General features: G+C 42.8%; 1 protein-coding gene across 1 annotated transcript; it reads left to right on the top strand.

Annotated features, from left to right (window-relative positions):
- Positions 1 to 12332: 12332 nt before the first annotated feature.
- Positions 12333 to 17645, top strand: LOC112265275 (homeobox protein otx5-like). Its single transcript, XM_042296002.1, has 3 exons — positions 12333 to 13177; positions 14439 to 14590; positions 14756 to 17645. The coding sequence occupies exons 1-3, from the start codon at positions 13081 to 13083 to the stop codon at positions 15383 to 15385; spliced, it is 879 nt and encodes a 292-aa protein (XP_042151936.1). The 5' UTR covers positions 12333 to 13080; the 3' UTR covers positions 15386 to 17645.
- Positions 17646 to 21130: the final 3485 nt, after the last annotated feature.

Raw genomic sequence — 21130 nt, 5'->3', positions numbered from 1 at the left:
CAGACCATGAGAAACAAGATTCTCTGGTCTGATGAAAGCAAGATTGAACTCTTTGGCCTGAATGCCAAGCATCACGTCTGGAGGAAACCTGGCACCATTCCTATGGTGAAGCATGGTGGTGGCATCATCATGCTGTGGGGATGTTTTTCAGCGGCAGGGACTGGGAGACCAGTCAGGATCGAGGAAAAGATGAACGGAGCAAAGTACAGAGAGATCCTTGATCCAGAGTGCTCAGGACCTCTGACTGGGGCAAAGGTTCACCTTCCAACAGGACAACGACCCACAGCCAAGACAACGCAGGAGTGGCTTCGGTACAAGTCTCTGAATGTCCTTGAGTGGCCCAGCCAGAGCCCGGACTTGAACCTGATCGAACATCTCTGGAGAGACCTGAAAATAGCCGTGCAGCGACACTCCCCATCCAACCTGACAGAGCTTGAGAGGATTTATTTTTTAAATATTTTTTTTGTTGCTTTGTCATTATGGGTATTGTGTGTAGATTGATGAGGGGAAAAATTATTGAATACATTTTAGAATAAAGCTGGAATGTAACAATATGTGGAAAAGGTCAAGGGGTCTGAATACTTTCTGAAAGCACTGTATTTATGTGTGTACATGATGTGCATGTTTGCGTGCGTGCATGTGCGTGTGTGTGTGTGTGTGTGTGTGCATGCGTCTGTGCGTGCACATGCATCCAAGTGTGTTTGTGTGCCAGGTGGTGTATGCGTCAGCATGGCACGTGTCAGAGTGTGGCTAGGGATTATAAGGGCTCAGGCCTGTTGCTCCACTTCCTTGATTACTACTGCTGTCTGCTGCCATATGGGCCGGGGAGGGTCCCCAAGCCACTGTACACCCCCCTTACCCCACTCAACCCCCACACAGAACACCCCCATACACACATACACTGCCAATGTGCCCCAGCACAAACAATAAAGCTGATATGTGTATTTTCTACATCGTAGAATAATAGTGAAGCCATTAAAACTATGAAATAACACATATGGAGTCATGTAGTAATCAAAGAAGTGGTAAACAAATCTAAATATATTTTACATTTGAGATTCTTCAAATAGCCACCTTTTGCCTTGATGACAGCTTTGCACACTCTAGGCATTCTCTCAACCAGCTTCATGAGGCAGTCACCTGGAATCCATTTTAAATTAACAGGTGTGCCTTCTTAAAAGTTCATTTTTTGAATTTCTTTCCTTCTTAATGCGTTTGAGCCAATCAGTTGTGTTGTGACAAGGTAGGGGGGGTTATACAGAAGATAGCCCTATTTGGTAAAAGACCAAGTCCATATTATGGCAAGAACATCTCAAATTAGCAAAGAGAAATGACAGTCCATCATTACTTTAAGACATGAAAGTCTGTCAATACGGAAAATTTCAAGAACTTTTAAAGTTTCTTCAAGTGCAGTTGCAAAAACCCTCAAGCGCTATGATGGAACTGGCTCTCATGAGGACTGCCACAGGAATTGAAGACCCAGAGTTACCTCTGCTGCAGAGGATAAGTTCATTAGAATTACCAGCCTCAGAAAATTGCAGCCAAATAAATGCTTCACAGAGTTCAACTGTTCAGAGGATACTGTGTGAATCAGGCCTTCAGGGTGGAATTGCTGCAAAGAAACCACTACTAAAGGACACCAATAAGAAGAAGAGACTTGCTTGGGCCAAGAAACACAAGCGATGGACCTTATACCGGTGGAAATTTGTCCTTTGTCCAATTTGGAGATTTTTGGTTCCAACCGCTGTGTCTTTGTGAGATGCGGTGTGGGTGAAAGGATGATCTCTGCATGTGTGTTTCCCACCGTAAAGTGTGGAGGAGGAGGTGTTATGCTGTGGGTTGCTTTCTTGGTGACACTGTCTGTGATTTATTCAGATTTCAAGGCACACTTAATCAGCATGGCTACCACACCATTCTGCAGCGATATGCCAACCCATCTGGTTTCGGCTTAGTGGGACTATAATTTGTTATATTCAACAAGACAATGACCCAACATACCTCCAGACTGTGTAAGGGCTATTTTACCAAGAAGGAGAGTGATGGAGTGCTGCATCAGATTACCTGGCCTCCACACTCCCCCGACCTCAACCATATTGAAATGGTGAAGGAAAAGCAGCCAACACGTGCTCATCATATGTGGGAACTCATTCAAGACTGTTGGAATAGCATTCCAGGTGAAGCTGGTTGAGAGAATGCCAAGAGTGTGCAAAGCTGTCATCAAGGCAAAGGGTGGCTATTTGAAGAATCTCAAATATAAAATATATTTTGATTTGTTTAACACTTTTTTAGTTACTACATGATAACATATGTGTTATTTCATAGTTTTGATTTCTTCACTATTATTCTACAATGTAGAAAATTGTACAAATAAACAAAAACCCTTGAATGAGTAGGTGTTCTAAAACTTTTGACCGGTAGTGCACATATATATTTTATACTTTATTTTAGTTAATATTTCTCTGTAATACTGCTAGCTAGCCACCTAGCAATTTTTATCAAGGTGGGTTTAGTTAGCCCAGATAGGTTCCCAATCTCCCAACCTCATAACAAGCTACCAAGAAGCCATTTCAGGCAATAAATACTTGCTAGCTTGTCTAACTAGCTTAACTGGCAAGGTTGGTAGACCTTAGAAAAGCAAGCAATAACTAAATGTACTGAATATTTTACCCAGATTTTAGCAGAGAAGCATAGTTTGTTTTTTATTTTTATTTGACCCCCTTTTTTCTCCCAAATTTCATGGTATCCAATTGTTAGTAGTTACTATCTTGTCTCATTGCTACAACTCAACTCGTACGGGCTCGGGAGAGACGAAGGTTGAAAGCCATGCGTCCTCAGAAACACAACCCAACTGCCACTGGAGTCGCTAGTGCGCGATGAGACAAGGATATCCCTACTGGCCAAACCCTCCCTAACCCAGACGATGCTAGGCCAATTGTGCGTCACCCCATGGACCTCCCAGTCGCGGCCGGCTGTGACAGAGCCTGGGCTTGAACCCAGAGTCTCTGGTGGCACAGCGTCCACTGCGCCACCCGGGAGGCCCCCGATAGTTTGTTTCTTTAAAAAAATGACCACGAGTCAGGAGGATACAGATAGCTAATTAAAAATCATGATTATGGCTCTAGATTGCAGGAAAAAAAGCTGTTTCAGGTGTTTGAAAAATGCAAAATTCTCCAATTTAAGGACCGGGGGCATGGCACCCCTCTGGACTACCCCCCAGCCATCTTCACACACTTTATGTCATGCTTCTCTTATATGATGCCTGTCTTACTGCAGATACAGTATGTTAACTCTAGCCCTGTCCACCACATAATGCCCTCTCTAAATAGATGTACAGTACAAATACAAATACATATTGTCCCCTACTCCAAGGAGGAATGAAATGGGAGACAGACTTGGTCAACTTTGCAGCTCTTATTTCTTGAAATGGGGAAAAAAAACTGGTGCAAATTATTAGAAATTCAGGGGGGATGTCACAAAGTAATTTGACAGATTATGCATATATGATAAAAGTATTGATACGAATAAGTACACCCATGCTATGTGACATAGCAGCATAGGTTGAAATGTAGTGGATTTTATTAAAAGATACAGGGACTATATGCTGGAGTGAAGGCCCGGTGTACGTTGAAGGAATAAGCAGCATATCAGGTGTTAACCTATGTAATCCCCAGACAGGACAGTGTGGTCCAGGGCAAGACAGGGTGTCTACTCTAAACGCCGGCCATTAGCACAGTTAAACTGCTGCCTGCCCTGCTGATACACCGAGTCCCAGACCCCACCTGCTGCCGTCTGCACAGGATTAGGAATCTCCCCGTACGCCGTCAGACGCAGTCAGCAGCACACGCCGTGAGTGTGTGTGTGTGTGTTTCACAGAGTAGTGTCATTGATTAAGACAGCATCCAGACTGTGAGTATTGTTGCACACACACTGAGATTCAATAGACATTGACTGAGCCACAAATCCTGGCTGAGGACTGTGTATTAACACTGCAACACTGTATGACATATTGCATTCAGTGTGTCTCCTTCAATGTCCAATATCTCTACAATACTAACTTTAATAAACTAGGAATATGGATAATACAATCAACAGCAAAAAATATAAAGAGAACATAATCTAGCCATGAATACATGCAAACATGAAAACTTTGAAAGCATTATTTCATTACCTTTTTCCCAGCATGTGTCGTATTGATATACAGCATATCAGACATTCTCAGAGTTTTGCAGGACTGATTAGAAGCATAACCAAAGGCCAGATTTAGAATAGTAAATATATTGATGAGCAGCACCAGACCTGTACTGTATAATGAGAAGGCACAATATTTTCATAAACAAGCAATAGTTTATCGAGCTAGTAATTAAAAGGTGTCTGGGCCTAGGCTATTTACAGTGGGGCAAAAAAGTATTTAGTCAGCCACCAATTGTGCAAGTTCTCCCACTTAAAAAGATGAGAGAGGCCTGTAATTTTCATCATAGGTACACTTCAACTATGACAGAGAAAATTAGAAAAAAAATCCATAAAATCACATTGTAGGATTTTTAATGAATTTATTTGCAAATTATGGTGGAAAATAAGTCAATAACAAAAGTTTATCTCAATACTTTGTTATATACTCTTTGCTTGCAATGACAGAGTTCAAACGTTTTCTGTAGGTCTTCACAAGGTTTTCACACACTGTTGCTGGTATTTTGGCCCATTCCTCCATGCAGATCTCCTCTAGAGCAGTGATGTTTTGGGGCTGTTGCTGGGCAACACGGACTTTCAACTCCCTCCAAAGATCCTCTATAGGGTTGAGATCTGGAGACTGGCTAGGCCACTCCAGGACCTTGAAATGCTTCTTACGAAGCCACTCCTTCGTTGCCCGGGCGGTGTGTTTGGGATCATTGTCATGCTGAAAGACCCATCCACGTTTCATCTTCAATGCCCTTGCTGATGGAAGGAGGTTTTCACTCAAAATCTCATGATACATGGCCCCATTCATTCTTTCCTTTACACGGTCCTGGTCCCTTTGCAGAAAAACAGCCCCAAAGTATGATGTTTCCACCCCCATGCTTCACAGTAGGTATGGTGTTCTTTGGATGCAACTCAGCATTCTTTGTCCTCCAAACACGACGAGTTGAGTTTTTACCAAAAAGTTATATTTTGGTTTCATCTGACCATATGACATTCTCCCAATCTTCTTCTGGATCATCCAAATGCTCTCTAGCAAACTTCAGACGGGCCTGGACATGTACTAGCTTAAGCAGCAGGACACGTCTGGAACTGCAGGATTTGAGTCCCTGGCGGCGTAGTGTGTTACTGATGGTAGGCTTTGTTACTTTGGTCCCAGCTCTCTGCAGGTCATTCACTAGGTCCCCCCGTGTGGTTCTGGGATTTTTGCTCACCGTTCTTGTGATCATTTTGACCCTACGGGGTGAGATCTTGCGTGGAGCCCCAGATCGAGGGAGATTATCAGTGGTCTTGTATGTCTTCCATTTCCTAATAATTGCTCCCACAGTTGATTTCTTCAAACCAAGCTGCTTACCTATTGCAGATTCAGTCTTCCCAGCCTGGTGCAGGTCTACAATTTTGTTTCTGGTGTCTTATGACAGCTCTTTGGTCTTGGGCCATAGTGGAGTTTGGAGCGTGACTGTTTGAGGTTGTGGACAGGTGTCTTTTATACTGATAACAAGTTCAAACAGGTGCCATTAATACAGGTAACAAGTGGAGGACAGAGGAGCCTCTTAAAGAAGTTACAGGTCTGTGAGAGCCATCTTGCTTGTTTGTAGGTGACCAAATACTTATTTTCCACCATAATTTGCAAATAAATTCATTAAAAATCCTACAATGTGATTTTCTGGATTTTTTTTTCTCATTTTGTCTGTCATAGTTGAAGTGTACCTATGATAAAAAAATTACAGGCCTCTCTCATCTTTTTAAATGGGAGAACTTGCACAATTGGTGGCTGACTAAATACTTTTTGCCCCACTGTATACTTTACATACCATACCCAAAGTGACGATAAAGTGACGATAAATACTGAGTGTACAAAATATTAAGAACACCTGCTCTTTCCATGACACAGACTGACCAGGTGAATCCAGGTTAAAGCTATGATCCCTTATTGATGTCACCTGTTAAATCCACTTCAATCAGTGTAGATGAAGGGGAGGAAACAGGTTAAAGAAAGATTTTTTAATTAAGCCTGGAGACAATTGAGGCATGGATCGTGTATGTGCCATTCAGGTGAATGAGAAAGACAAAAGATTCAACACTACTGGGTTTTTCACTCTCAAGAGTTTCCATTGTGTATCTAGAATGGTCCACCACCCAAAGGACATCCAGACAACTTGACACAACTGTGGGAAGCATCAGAGTCTAACATGGGCCAGCATCCCTGTGGAACGATTTCGACACCTTGTAGAATCCATTCCCTGACAAACTGATGCTGTTCTGAGGGCAAAAAGGGTGCAACTCAATATTAGGAAGGCGTTCCTAATGTATCGTACAGTCAAGTGTATCTGTGCACAAAAACCCACTACTGTCACTGCCTGGCTTAGTTACACAGCGTAATCCCTACATCAGTTTAATTTAAGTCTTAACACAGCCTGACCTTGATACCATGACAACCACTGACATGGATGTTAACCCTTCACTATTAACCCTTTACAATTCAATGGAAATGCCAGTGCTTTCAAGATTTACACATAAGGACAATCACATACAAAAAAACAATCACGCAAGACACATACAGAAACCTATTTGAATCCAAATGTAAAACATAGCACAGCAAAAGGGTTCAACCCACTCAAACCGACTTTGTTGGCCAAACACACACCTGTAAAAAGCCTTTAGCTATGCCCCTTATAATGTCTCTGTGGACAGGTCCTACCCCACGCCCCTCCCACTATGTCCCTCCCTTCCTCTCTCTCTCTCTACTTCCTCTCGTTCTCTACACTCCTTCGTCAGGAGTCCCACCATTCTTTTTCCTTCCAACTATAGAAAAGGCCCCCAGTGGGGTCCAAACACCCTACCCTCCTCCTCTGGGGTTACCTGTTCATCCATCCATCCCTTCATCTATGTACGATGGTGGTCCTTCCAGGTCCATCTGTCAATCATATCTCCCAGTGCCGTAGAGACCTAGGTTCCTGGGTACAACACTTCCCCATTGTGTCGGCGTATGGGTCCCTGTATCTTATCAGTCATAATTTGTTCCAAACAGGTCCTTCATGTCCTCCCTTTGGACCAGCCGACTCGCTCCCTCCATCCTCTCCCTTCCTCTGCCAATCTGACTACAAGCCCCACTATCCTCCCTTTATCCCGAGGTAAGATACTTACTTTTCAGATAAAGCATATTATGATAAATCGGCTGAACTCTGTGCGTGTGTGAGCGTGTTGGTGTCCCACTGTGTGTATCGAACAAATTCCATGAAGTCAGGGCTCTAGCAGCTGCACAGTAACACTGGTGGGGTTTCAGGGGTTTTGGAGGAGGGGGTTGTTGTGTTTTGGTTTGTCTTTTTTGGCCCATGCTTGATGCAACCCATCACCAACGCTCTATATCGGTGACCTCTTAAACTGGTGATCAGTGGGTAATCTCCTCTTTTCTGTGCTTACACAATCTCCCTCTCTCTCTCTCTCTCTCTCTCTCTCTCTCTCTCTCTCTCTCTCTCTCACACACACACACACACACACACACACACACACACACACACACACACACACACATACACATACATACATTCCCTGAGAGCCATAGCACTGTCAGCCATGACCATAGGCCCTGTCCATCCAAGGTATCACACACTCCCATAAGTACACTCAAATTGTGTATGCAACCAACCAAGGTTACATTGTCTTAACATGGCATTGATGTTAAATAGACATGAATATCCCTCACTAATAAATCACATCCTTACATTCATGACAGTTTTTTCAGTGGGTCCCTGAATATCCACAGGCCTCTGCTTGTTTTACAACAGAAGACACCAAGAGGGGAGACTGGTTCCACAAACTAATGTTTGACCCCAGTAAATACATCAATACACGTATAGGCTGATTACTACGTGTCTGGTGCATTACTACGTGTCTGGTGCATTACTACGGGTCTGGTGCATTACTACGGGTCTGGTGCATTACTACGTGTCTGGTGCATTACTACGGGTCTGGTGCATTACTACGTGTCTGGTGCATTACTACGTGTCTGGTGCATTACTACGTGTCTGGTGCATTACTACGGGTCTGGTGCATTACTACGGGTCTGGTGCATTACTACAGGTCTGGTGCATTACTACGTGTCTGGTGCATTACTACGTGTCTGGTGCATTACTACGTGTCTGGTGCATTACTACGTGTCTGGTGCATTACTATGTGTCTGGTGCATTACTACGTGTCTGGTGCATTACTACGTGTCTGGTGCATTACTATGTGTCTGGTGCATTACTACGTGTCTGGTGCATTACTACGGGTCTGGTGCATTACTACGGGTCTGGTGCATTACTACGGGTCTGGTGCATTACTATGTGTCTGGTGCATTACTACGTGTCTGGTGCATTACTACGTGTCTGGTGCATTACTACGTGTCTGGTGCATTACTACGGGTCAGGTGCATTACTACGGGTCAGGTGCATTACTACGTGTCTGGTGCATTACTACGTGTCTGGTGCATTACGTGTCTGGTGCATTACTACGGGTCTGGTGCATTACTACGTGTCTGGTGCATTACTACGTGTCTGGTGCATTACTACGGGTCTGGTGCATTACTACGGGTCTGGTGCATTACTACGTGTCTGGTGCATTACGTGTCTGGTGCATTACTACGGGTCTGGTGCATTACTACGGGTCTGGTGCATTACTACGGGTCTGGTGCATTACTACCTGTCTGGTGCATTACTACGTGTCTGGTGCATTACTACGGGTCTGGTGCATTACTACGTGTCTGGTGCATTACTACGTGTCTGGTGCATTACTACGTGTCTGGTGCATTACTACGGGTCTGGTGCATTACTACGTGGTCTGGTGCATTACTACGTGTCTGGTGCATTACTACGGGTCTGGTGCATTACTACGGGTCTGGTGCATTACTACGTGTCTGGTGCATTACTACGTGTCTGGTGCATTACTACGGGTCTGGTGCAAATCATTTTTTTTGTTGCACATTTAGACATTGTTTACTGTAATGTGTATTGTTTTGGTAAGTAACGTGTTTGCATTTTACCCCTTGTCTTTGTAATCAGACAGCAAACAGAGTGCATGTTTTGGACAAATTGTACAGTGAAAGAGCGTGCATCTTTGGTAATGAAATTGGACAAGAGCAATCATGCAACATATGGCTGCAGTCTTCTGACAAAGCTGGAGAGAAGTCGGGGTCAAATGGGGAATAAAATAGTTTGGAGACGATGAACATTAAATCAAAAATACTGCAGTTGTTATGTATGCCTCTGAGACCAATTGCGTGCCCATTTAAAAAATATGATGTTTCTAAGTGGTGTGTGTGTGTGTGTGTGTGTGTGTGTGTGTGTGTGTGTGTGTGTGTGTGTGTGTGTGTGTGTGTGTGTGTGTGTGTGTGTGTGTGTGTGTGTGTGTGTGTGTGTGTGTGTGTGTGTGTGTGTGTGTGTGTGTGTGTATAGATTAGATATGGTAAGCCTCTTATGTGGTGGTTGTGTCCTGAATTTGTGTCTGCCCTGGGTCCTAGTGCATCCATAGTAATAGTAATTGCACTTCCCAGCACAAACACCTATTTAAACATCCATCCACAACAATTATTATGGTTGTTATTAACAGCACAAAAGAACAACAGCAATAATAAGTTATTTAACAGCAATATTTTCAGAAATTAAATTGTTACCGGTTTACAATTTTCTGGAAGACTAGAAATATAATAATGATAGGCTACTACCAAATGTCTCAAAATGCAGTGGTTCGTCATGCATAATTTGTAGGCTATATTTGTTTGGTATTTAGAATGTCCTCCGTTTTAAACACAATTTTAGTACAAAAAAAGAATGAAGAAATAGGCTAGTGTAGGTCAAACACAAACACCATTAACGAGAGTGTGTCTTTCCGTTTTATCGAATAAATTCGATAAATCAATTGGGTAAATTTAGCATTTTATGCAACAAAACCATAAACCAAAAAAAAAATAATTCTGAAAAAGGAAGCTTAGCGTTCTGTGTATATGAATATGTTGTTAAAGTTTGCAATTTTCAATGTTGGGCATGGAAATATACCTAAACAAAAGTAATAATTTTATGGGTATCATTTGGTTGTCTTTGGATAGGCTAATGGTTTGATCATGGTTAAAGAATATACAATCAGGAAATGCGTGGAAAAACGTACATCATTTATGTGAAATTCTGTATTTTAAAAGGTTTTGTAAGTGTTAATTGTTTCTCCCAACGCATAAAAGCATATAGGCCTACTAAAATTTTACTGAAGGAATGGCAAGAGAGCGAGAACTAGACAGGCAAACGAACCTGTGCATGTCTAAGTGCGCGTGTAGGCCTACTCTGACACGCGCTCTTGGTTTTGCTTCTCAGAAAGTACTCACACGTAGTTTTGAAGTCTTGAACCATCGACTGTTGCGCTTCTTGTCATATTTACAAATAATAGGCTATTTCGATCGCCAGCTTTCGATCTTATCTATTTCAAAATGAAAAGACCAAAACCATACCTGATAGCCTAGTTGAGCAGGTGATGTGGCCTCTTGAAACAAATATTCCAAAATTGGACGGTTAAAACAACACACATACTCACGCTGTGCGCACCGGCAGATGCCGCAGGTAAAGACGTTTATTTGAGATTTAAAATGTTCAACATGCGGGTATAGTCTCTCTCTCTTTATATCTCCGCCGTGGCTTTACAGATTCAGATAAACCCCTTATACAGTTTCGGCAGTACATGGGTCTGTGTGGATTTTAAACTATAAGAAATCCGATTCAATTAACAAGAGCAGAGAATCGGCTTTGGACACTGTGAAATTGTCTGGCCACAGGGATAGGATGAGGCACAGGCCAACAATCGCAGGATGGACAACAACTCGTCGCATTTAAAGAAATGCACCAGCAAAACTTTCGACAGGCCATTTGGATCTCCTGGGTAGATTTCTGCAACGAATAAAAACACTGGACATAGTAACCTACAGCAACGCAATGTTCTCAGTCCCAACTAAACAACACGTGGCATTGCGCTTTATTATCATGCTTTAGCCAATCTTAATGCTGCCCAAAACATTGTTTTACACCATAACAGACGATACTATCTATCAAACCATATATGTATAATTAAAAGCGCAGAGGGGCATGGGCGAAGGAGTTCAATTTAAACAGACTTCTGCAAAGTGTGTCTGTAATAACTCATCCACTTATTTGGAATGAAATGCCCCAAGAGACTATAAAAAAATAGCTTTAACGCACAATCATGACCATACAGTTGTTACCATGTTACTATTTTGATAGACAATAATAAGATGCACTGTTATCCCTGTTAATTCTAATATTATAACAAATAACATCATACCATTATTATTATTATTATCATCATAATTCTAACTAGTATTATTGTTATTATTATTACTACAGAAAGATGAATATAAAAGAGGGAGTATGTTGGGGATCAGTAGGGGTTTTAGTAGAGAACAACGCGGCCTTTGTGTAGTTTTAATCCTGCTTGTACACCCACCCCACCCCCATTCCCTTCTATCCCTTGAACTTCCTCACTCAGACTACATCGCCCAATTATTTCTGTATTTTAAAAGCGGTGTAAAATGTATTAAATCTGCTCTCTCCAAACAAGACAAGAGATTCGATACAGACGTACTCTTTGATGGCTATCAAGCTTTCCCTGACAGTGCAGCACTGCTGTTCAACTCCTAAAGGTCCTCTTCGTCTCCAGGAAAATGACTTGAACAGAGTTGCTAGCTTGTCCTTTTGTCTTTAACAATTCAAAACGGACTCTCATAACACACAAAACGTATTGGCTACTCAGAAATTATGAGTTGCACATCTATTTAACTGTACAATTTAACTGTCATGAATGAGTGTAACATTCTATTTGTTTTGGTTAAGTGGATTGGTAAGCTGTGCAGTTACTGTACGTTTTTATTCAAAATTGTTATTCCCATGTTTCCTTTTTTAAGAAGATTCGAAAAATAACAGCGTAAATCAGTTTGTCTCGCCAATGTTCAATATGATTTGTGTCCACATATCAAACTGTTGTTTTATATCACTGGATGAATGTGCATGGTGTGCGGAGAAAAGAAAGACAATCAAATCCAACAAAGTGCAAAGCCTGTGTGTGTCAGGCCAGGGAGAGAGAGAGAGATAGAGACAAGAGAGAGGGAGGGGTCAGAGTCTACTCCGCGCAAGAACTTCACTCTAATTAGCCAACTTCTTTCTTGGTTCGCTCAGTTCCGCGTTCTCACCCAAGCTTATCGCCACTCACCGGAGGCACGACTTGATCCTCTTTGCTTCAACAGACTTCAACAGGCTCGAGCTCAGTCGAGGGAACGCTAGATCTGACAAGGGAAGAATAAGGAAGCATAGAGTCACTTCTTGACGCCGATGAGCACTTCGAAAGCGCACGTGGATTGAAAGGTTTATCACACTTAAAACTGTGATCATACCATTGGTTAGTGTGTTTAATTATTGCTTTCAGGTTACTTTGTAAGTGAAATTGAAAAAATACACCGGCACCACAATACCAATTGAATAGCTGTGCCTTGAAACAGTTTGATCAATAGGTGTGAAAGCAGCAGACAAGGAGTACCGGCGCCCTGCACCTGCACTCTACCGGCGCCCTGCACCTTCACTACCGGCGGGCATAGGTGCTACTGTAGCCTCAAAAGTTGGCAACATACTGCGACAGGGTCAGCAACAAAATAGGAAAACAAAACAAAAATCCGATCGAAAGATATAAAGAAAAACAAGTGACTGAGAGAAAGAGAGAGAGGGAGGGACATAGAGAGAGAGAGAGAGAGAGAGAGAGGAAAGAGAGAGAGAGAGAGAGAGAGACACCCCCTGGAGAATAGCAGAAGACCCGGCCCCCGGCCTGAGTGTAAGAGAGAGAGAGAGGGTGAGGGAGCGTTTTAAAGCCGGCACAGGCATGATGTCCTACATTAAGCAGCCTCATTACGCCGTGAACGGGTTAACTCTGTCTGGCCCGGGCATGGATCTACTACACTCTGCCGTCGGATACCCAAGTAAGTCATATTTTCAACTTTTTCATGTTTTAGAAATGTTTGTCTCAACAATTGCACTTTATATGATGGAAAAACGGGCAGAATCCAGCCGGAATTCCAAGCGGTACTGCTAACCTATTCATGCGCAACGAGTGCGTAAAAGGAGCGGTGCACAACGAACCCCCATTATGTTGTTTTCGTTCTTATTGTTAGACTTATGACAGCGAATTGTGCATAATATATCTCCATATTTTATTCTTAGCTGATGCCAAATTTCGACGGTCATCGTTGTTTCAAATGGAAATGCCTTTTGCGCACATACAAAAAAACTCCATGTTTGTTTATCTTTTTAAAGATATGGGGAACGTCCATAGTAACTTGTTTGAAGGGTCTAGGAGTAAAATGATAGCTTTAAAATGAGATGACATATTTACTTGATGTGTAAGTGGTAGGCCTAACAACTATTTGTATGAAAATGTGTGTGTTTTTGTTCAATGATTGATCCAGGGCCATGCGTTATGATCACCAGTCTAATTCACTAAGACCTAACTTCCTGTGAAAAGATACATGTTTTATCAAGATACATTTCGTTCCCTTTATCAAATGTATTTTGTTTAGTATTTGTTTATGTTTTATAAAGCCACAATGTATATCTGAATCAATGGATAATGTTAAATATTCTAATTAAAGTTAATAAAACACTCGAACATTAAATAACACTTTTTTTTTTACATAAAGGGAACGATACATTTTTGACCAATTTTAAAACAACTAGATATTGAACTGTATTGTTGTTTATCTAATGATGTAACAAACGAAACGACTTCTGGCTGAATTGTCCACGATATTACATGTGAAGGCCAGAGCCATATATTTATTTTCTATAACATTGGAAACAAAGCACCCCTGAATATACAATACATATTTTCGTAGAGAACATAATTTATGCCTCAGTGTAACTACTTACTAGTACAATTATATTACACGAATTAAATTCTAAATGAGACTTATTTAATTTAGACTATTATTTAAGTTGGCAATTTGACCAAACACCAAACAAGTGATTTACAGTTAATTTGTTAATTTTTTCTCGTGTTCCATTTGAAAGCAATAGTCAAGGGGGAAAAGGCTCACAAAAACAAATATATGATGAAACGAAATATAGGAAAAATAATATTTGTGTGTGTGTGTGTGTGTGTGTGTGTGTGTGTGTGTGTGTGTGTGTGTGTGTGTGTGTGTGTGTGTGTGTGTGTGTGTGTGTGTGTGTGTGTGTGTATTTTAGACATCCCCAGAAAGCAGCGTCGGGAAAGGACCACGTTTACGCGCGCGCAGTTGGACATCCTGGAGGCACTGTTTTCCAAGACCCGCTACCCCGACATCTTCATGAGAGAAGAAGTGGCCCTTAAGATCAACCTACCAGAGTCTCGTGTACAGGTAATAAACATGCTATATACTCTCATGCATAAATGCCCACTAGAATTGTTTAAATGATCTTGCAAAAATGAAAGTGGTTCAATTGTCAATTTACAAAACGTCAGTGATTGTTTGGCCAGAATGGGAGCCGAGTTGTCTGAGAACTCACCACGTGCTCCTCCACAGGTATGGTTCAAGAACCGTCGTGCTAAATGCCGCCAGCAGGCACAGCAGAGCACGGGCCAGTCTAAACCTCGTCCACCTAAGAAGAAGGCCTCTCCAGCCCGGGAGGCCAACTCTGAGGCCAGTGCCAACACCAACGGGTCCTACAGTCCAGCACCCCTTCCCCTTGGCACCGCCATCACCCCCAGCTCCAGCAGTGCCAATGCGACCGTGTCCATTTGGAGCCCTGCCTCCATCTCCCCGCTGCCAGACCCCCTGTCAGCCTCCACCACGCCCTGCATGCAGCGCTCCTCTGCCTACCCCATGACCTACACCCAGGCCCCGGCCTACACCCAGAGCTACGCAGGCTCATCCTCTTACTTCACTGGCCTGGACTGCAGCTCCTACCTGTCCCCCATGCACTCACAGCTCTCTGCCACAGGGGGTGCCCTCAGCCCCATCACCTCTATGGGTGGGCACCTAAGCCAGTCCCCCTCTCTGTCCTCACAGGGCTACACAGCCGCCTCGCTGGGCTTCGGGGCCGTCGACTGCCTGGACTACAAGGACCAAGCTGCCTCCTGGAAACTCAACTTCAACGCAGCTGACTGCCTGGACTACAAAGACCAGAACTCCTGGAAGTTCCAGGTCTTGTAGGGGGGAGGAGGTAAGGAAGGGACCAGCCAGGAGAAGCTCTCATTCCATTCAGTGTTAAAGACTTGGACACATAGATGGTCAACTAATCATTTCAGTCCATGAACTCATTGACTGAGTAATATGTCATTATTTCTTGTGTTATGGAAAGCAATGTGGAAGTATTGATGTTGGACTTTGTGATTGTTGGGAAGGTGACAAGAAATCACTGATCACATCAAATCTATTATATTCAATCAATCCAATCAATCTATTATATCCAATCAATATTGTCAAATATATCATATCCAATCAATACAGCATTATCAATGTGAGAATGCACAATCAATGGGACATTAAAGTAATAAAGATAGTCCTATAGAATTGATGACAAACAAATCAACATGTAAAAAGATAATTGAGATACTAAAATTGAAAACCGATTTTATTAAAAAGGACTACATACCACACTATTGAAAGCAATACCTGTAGAATGAAATTAAATACATTTATAATTTCATGATTACATTTAGAAAAAAACTGCATCATTGACACAGGTCCATTCTTGTATTCCATAATCAGGGTTTTGTGGACCAAATGAACAGAGATTGCAACTTGAAGGATGAATGGGGTATATATTTGATGGAGAGAATGAACAATTGATTTAAAAAGAGAAGAAAATAGAAAAAAGAAGATTCAAATATTGGTTGCAATGAATCCCATCGTTCAGGTAGCTGATAGTCAACCCCAAGTTGATTTCTGAACAAGATCTGTCACTCCTTTAGTGGTCTTGTTGTGCTTAATGGTAACTGTAAACTAGAAAGGAAAAGTGGAATTCAATCCCCAAGATGGGTGGGCTGGCCTTGACTTTTGACCAAATTTGATCCAGTGGTTATTTTTGTCATTACTTCAGAACAATTGAAAGTTGTGTCCATTGTAATGAAGAAAATTACTCTGCCTTAAATTTGATATTGAACAAACAGAGGGAGTTCCAGCCATAGGTGAAGACTGACTCCAATGGGGACAATGTTGTTTTCTTTTTCCCTCTGTCATTTGTTTTATGTTTTTTTTTTGTTATGAAGCTGCTTTTCATATTTGGTGAACAGAGATCCTGGAGCCAAACAGACACACAGGCAGACACACAGACAGACACACAGACGTGCATGTGTTTCTCAATAAGAAAGAGGGGTTGGGTAAAGCAAGGATAACCTTTGGTACTGTCAAGTAGAGACCATAGGCTATTGTTGTATCCTTTTCCCCCAGTAGCTTTGAAGGGAGGGGACCCTCGGCAGACAGTGTGTTAGAGTGAAGGGGGGTAAGGGGGTAAGAAAGAGGGGCAGGGTTAGGGCTATAGGGTTAGTAACAGACCTCTTGTCTTTAAGCACCCATCATGGAATGAATCACATCTGGGCACAAGGCATTCTGGGATCTGCAAGGATGACCAATGTGTAGCCTTTGCGTTTCTATCCAACTCTGTGTTTGTTGGGGGAGGCTGGACGACTATGATGATTACGTCACTTAAATACATTTTCCCTTAATGACTTAACAAACCCTGTTGCCGAATATACTGTTACAATGAGATATTTGCAGGAGAGAAGACTCAACAGTAGAAAGGGAAGGGTCTGGCCATGACTGCGCTACCGTTGCACAGAAAGCACGGAGCTTCTCTCAGTTGTTACCTGTAAAGGAGCGAGGGGTACCATTTTGTGTTGATGTATCGTTTCATCTTTTTGTATTAGACTATAACATATTATGTTTCTTTAAATTTGTGCGTCCTTTGAAGTACAATTGTGGTAATTTGTTTGACGTTAATATTATCATTATTAATATAATTATAATTATAATTAATTCCACAGCTCTTATAAATATTGCTATTATTCTGTTTATTTTGTTCTTTTTGTAAATATTAAACTTTACTTGAAAATGCAATCATGTCTGGCACCAACAATGTGTTACACAGACACAACACGCAACTTCACTCCTAATTTCTACAAGACTAGCAATATATATTTTTTTAATTTCAGTTTTCTGGTCTCGTCTTTTCTGACCAACGTTTTTCAAACTCAGGGCTTTATCCAATACAGTTAGTGGTGATAGGATATAATACTGTGTACAGTTCTTGATTGTATACTTTCAATATTTGCATTCTAATATATGCTTTTCTTTGTGTCCTGATACGAATGACTCACCCTCTTTAGTATATCAGACATATCTCTTGTGTGTTTCCCCAACTCTACATGGGACAGATATTTAGTTTTAAGACATTAAACAACTGAAGAAAGTCTGTATGGTCTTTGTGTTTTATGGTCATAATCCAATACATTGAGCTTCACAACAGGCTAAAAGACGGATGGATACAGTACTACTACTAGGGGTAGCATAACTTCATTGTCTAAATGAAAAATTGCTTTCGGCTAAGAAAATAACATTTAATCAAAGACTCCAGTGGAATCAAAGATTATCCCTACACACTGATTGCATCCAGTTCACATGCTGAAAAAAGGAATTCACTCTGTTGACACACAAATAAAATATGCAACGTTCCTCTTTTAAAACGGGTACATAAATGCTCACATAATAACCACGTGTATAAAAATGCACCCAAACAAAGTAAGAACACAATCCTGTCAGTGTGCAATGAACAGCAGCATGCCAACCACATTGTACTGTCACAATCATTATAAGGAGTGGACCAAGATGCAGCGTGGTATGTTTCCATCCTTTTAATTAGAAAGAAAAACTCAAAGAACAAAAACAATAAAGCGCACAAACAAAACGTGACGCTGATATAATGCTCACTGGCAACTATACCTAGACAAGATCCCACAAAGCACAATGGGAAAATGGCTGCCTAAAAATGATCCCCAATCAGAGACAACGATAAACAGCTGTCTCTGATTGGGAACCATACCAGGCCAACATAGATCAATAATCACCCAGATAACCCACCCTAGTTACTGTCCAACCAACACAGAGAATTAACAGCTCTCTATGGTCAGGGCGTGACAGTACCCCCCCCAAGGTGCGGACTCCGACCGTGGTGGCTCTGGTGCGGGGATTGTTGCCGGATGCTCCGGACCGTGTATCGTCGCCAGAGGAACCGGACCGTGGATCGTCGCCGGGGACTCCGGACCATAGATCGTCGCCGGGGACTCCGGACCGTGGTTCGTCGCAGGTGACTCCGGACCGGAAACCCTTCGCAGGGGACCTTCGCTGGAGGCTCCAGACTGTGGACCGTCTCAGGAGTTTCTGGACTGTGGACCGTCTCAGGAGGTTCCGGAATGCGGACCGTCTCAGGAAGTTCCGGACTGTGGACCGTCTCAGGAGGTTCCGGACTTTGGAACGTCGCCGGAAGCTCTGGACTGGGAACTGTCGCCGGAAGCTCTGGATTGGGAACTGTCACCGGAAGCTCTGGACTGGGAACTGTCACCGGAAGCTCTGGACTGGGAACTGTCACCGGAAGCTCTGGACTGGGAACTGTCACCGGAAGCTCTGGACTGGGAACTGTCGCCGGAAGCTCTGGACTGTGGAAGCGCACTGGAGACCTGATGCGTGGGACCGGTACAGGTGGCACCGGGCTGATGACACGCACCTCAGGGCGAGTGCGGGGAGGAGGCTCAGGACGTACTGGACTGTGGAGGCGCACTGGAGGCCTGATGCGTGGGACCGGTACAGGTGGCACCGGGCTGATGACACGCACCTCAGGGCGAGTGCGGGGAGGAGGCACAGGACCTACTGAACTGTGGAGGTGCACTAGAGGTCTAGAGCGTAGAGCTGGCACAACCCGTCCTGGCTGGATGCTCACTTTAGTCCTGCAAGTGCGGGGCGCTGACACAGGACGCACTGGGCTGTGAAGGCGCACTGGAAACACAGTGCGTAGATCCGCCGCAGGATATCCTGGTCCGAGGAGGCGTACTGGAGACCAGGAGCGCTGAGTCGGCACAACCCATCCTGGCTGGATGCTCAGTTTCGCACGGAAAGTGCGGAGAGCTGGCACCGAGTGAATGCGCACTAGAGACACAGTGCGTGGCACCGCATAACATGGTGCCTGAACGGTCACACGCCCCTTAAAGTGAGTGTGGGGAGTTGGCTCTGGTCTGAAACCTGTCTCCACCAACCACCCCATGTGACCCTCCCCAAAAATGTTTTGAGGCTGCCTCTCGGGCTTCCGTCGTGGCCGCGAACCCCGGTGTCGTCGTTGTTCCTCCCCCGCTGCCTCCGTCTGCTCCCATGGAAGGCGATCCTTTCCAGCCAGGATCTCCTCCCATGTCCAGGATCCCTTTACCATCCAAGATATCCTCCCATGTCCAGGATGTCTGCTCCTCCTGGCCATGCTGCTTGGTCCGTTTGTGGTGGGATCTTCTGTCACAATCATTATAAGGAGTGGACCAAGATGCAGCGTGGTATGTTTCCATCCTTTTAATTAGGAAGAGAAAAACTCAAAGAACAAAAACAATAAAGAGCACAAACGAAATGTGAAGCTGATATAATGCTCACTGGAACGATATACCTAGACAAGATCCCACTAAGCACAATGGGAAAATGGCTGCCTAAATATGATCCCCAATCAGAGACAACAATAAACAGCTGTCTCTGATTGGGACCATACCAGACCAACATAGATCAATAATCACCTAGATAACCCACCCTAGTTACTGTCACACCCCAACCAACACAGAAAATAAACAGTTATCTATGGTCAGGGCGTGACATGTACACTTTAGCGGCACTTAAATCTTCTTATGGCTGAAATCCCATTAACGGGATCGATATGACAACAGCCAGTAATGTGCAGAGCGCCAAATTCAAAACAACAGAAATCTCATAATTAAAATTCCCCAAACATACATGTATCTTATACCGTTTTAAATGTAATCTTGTTGTTAATTCCACCACAGTGTCCAATTTCAAATATGGTTTACAGCGAAAGCACCACAAACGATTATGTTAGGTCACCACCAAGCCACAGAATAAACACAGCCATTTTCCCAGCCAAAGATAGGAGTCACAAAAAGCACAAATAGAGATAAAATTATTCACTAACCTTCGATGATCTTCATCAGATGACACTCATAGGACTTCATGTTACACAATACATGTATGTTTTGTTTGATAAAGTTTATATTTTTATAAAAAAAAACTGAGTTTACATTGGCGAGTTACATTCACTAGTTCCAAAAACAACCAGTGATTTTGCATAGCCACATCGATTCAACAGAAATACTCATCATAAATGTAGATGATAATACAAGTTATACACATATAATTATAGATATACCTCTCCTTAATGCAACCGCTGTGTCAGATTTTTTTTAAACCATGCAATAATCTGAGATGGCGCTCAGAAAAATAATAAAATTAGCCGCCATGTTGGAGTCGACAGACACAGGAAATAACATTATAAATATTCCCTTACCTTTGATGATCTTCATCAGAATGCACTCCCAGGAATCCTAGTTCCACAATAAATGCTCGATTTGTTCAATAATGTCCGTTATTTATGTCCAAGTAGCTACTTTTATTAGCGCATTAGGTATACATATCCAAACGCTCGTGCAGGTCGAGCATTATTTCGGACAAAAACTTCAAAAAGTTATATTACAGGTCGAAGAAACATTTCAAACTAAGTATAGAATCAATCATTAGGATGTTTTTATCACAAATCTTCAATAAAGTTCCAACCGGAGAATTCCTTTGTGTGTAGAGGAGCAATGGAACGCAGGTCGATATCATGTGGAATGCGCATGACCAGGAAATGGCTCTCTGCCA

The sequence above is a fragment of the Oncorhynchus tshawytscha genome, linkage group LG13 (assembly GCF_018296145.1).
Source record: "Oncorhynchus tshawytscha isolate Ot180627B linkage group LG13, Otsh_v2.0, whole genome shotgun sequence".
NCBI lineage: Eukaryota > Metazoa > Chordata > Actinopteri > Salmoniformes > Salmonidae > Oncorhynchus > Oncorhynchus tshawytscha.
Note: the sequence above shows the minus strand (reverse complement) of the source record. Positions and strands in the feature narration are given on the sequence as shown.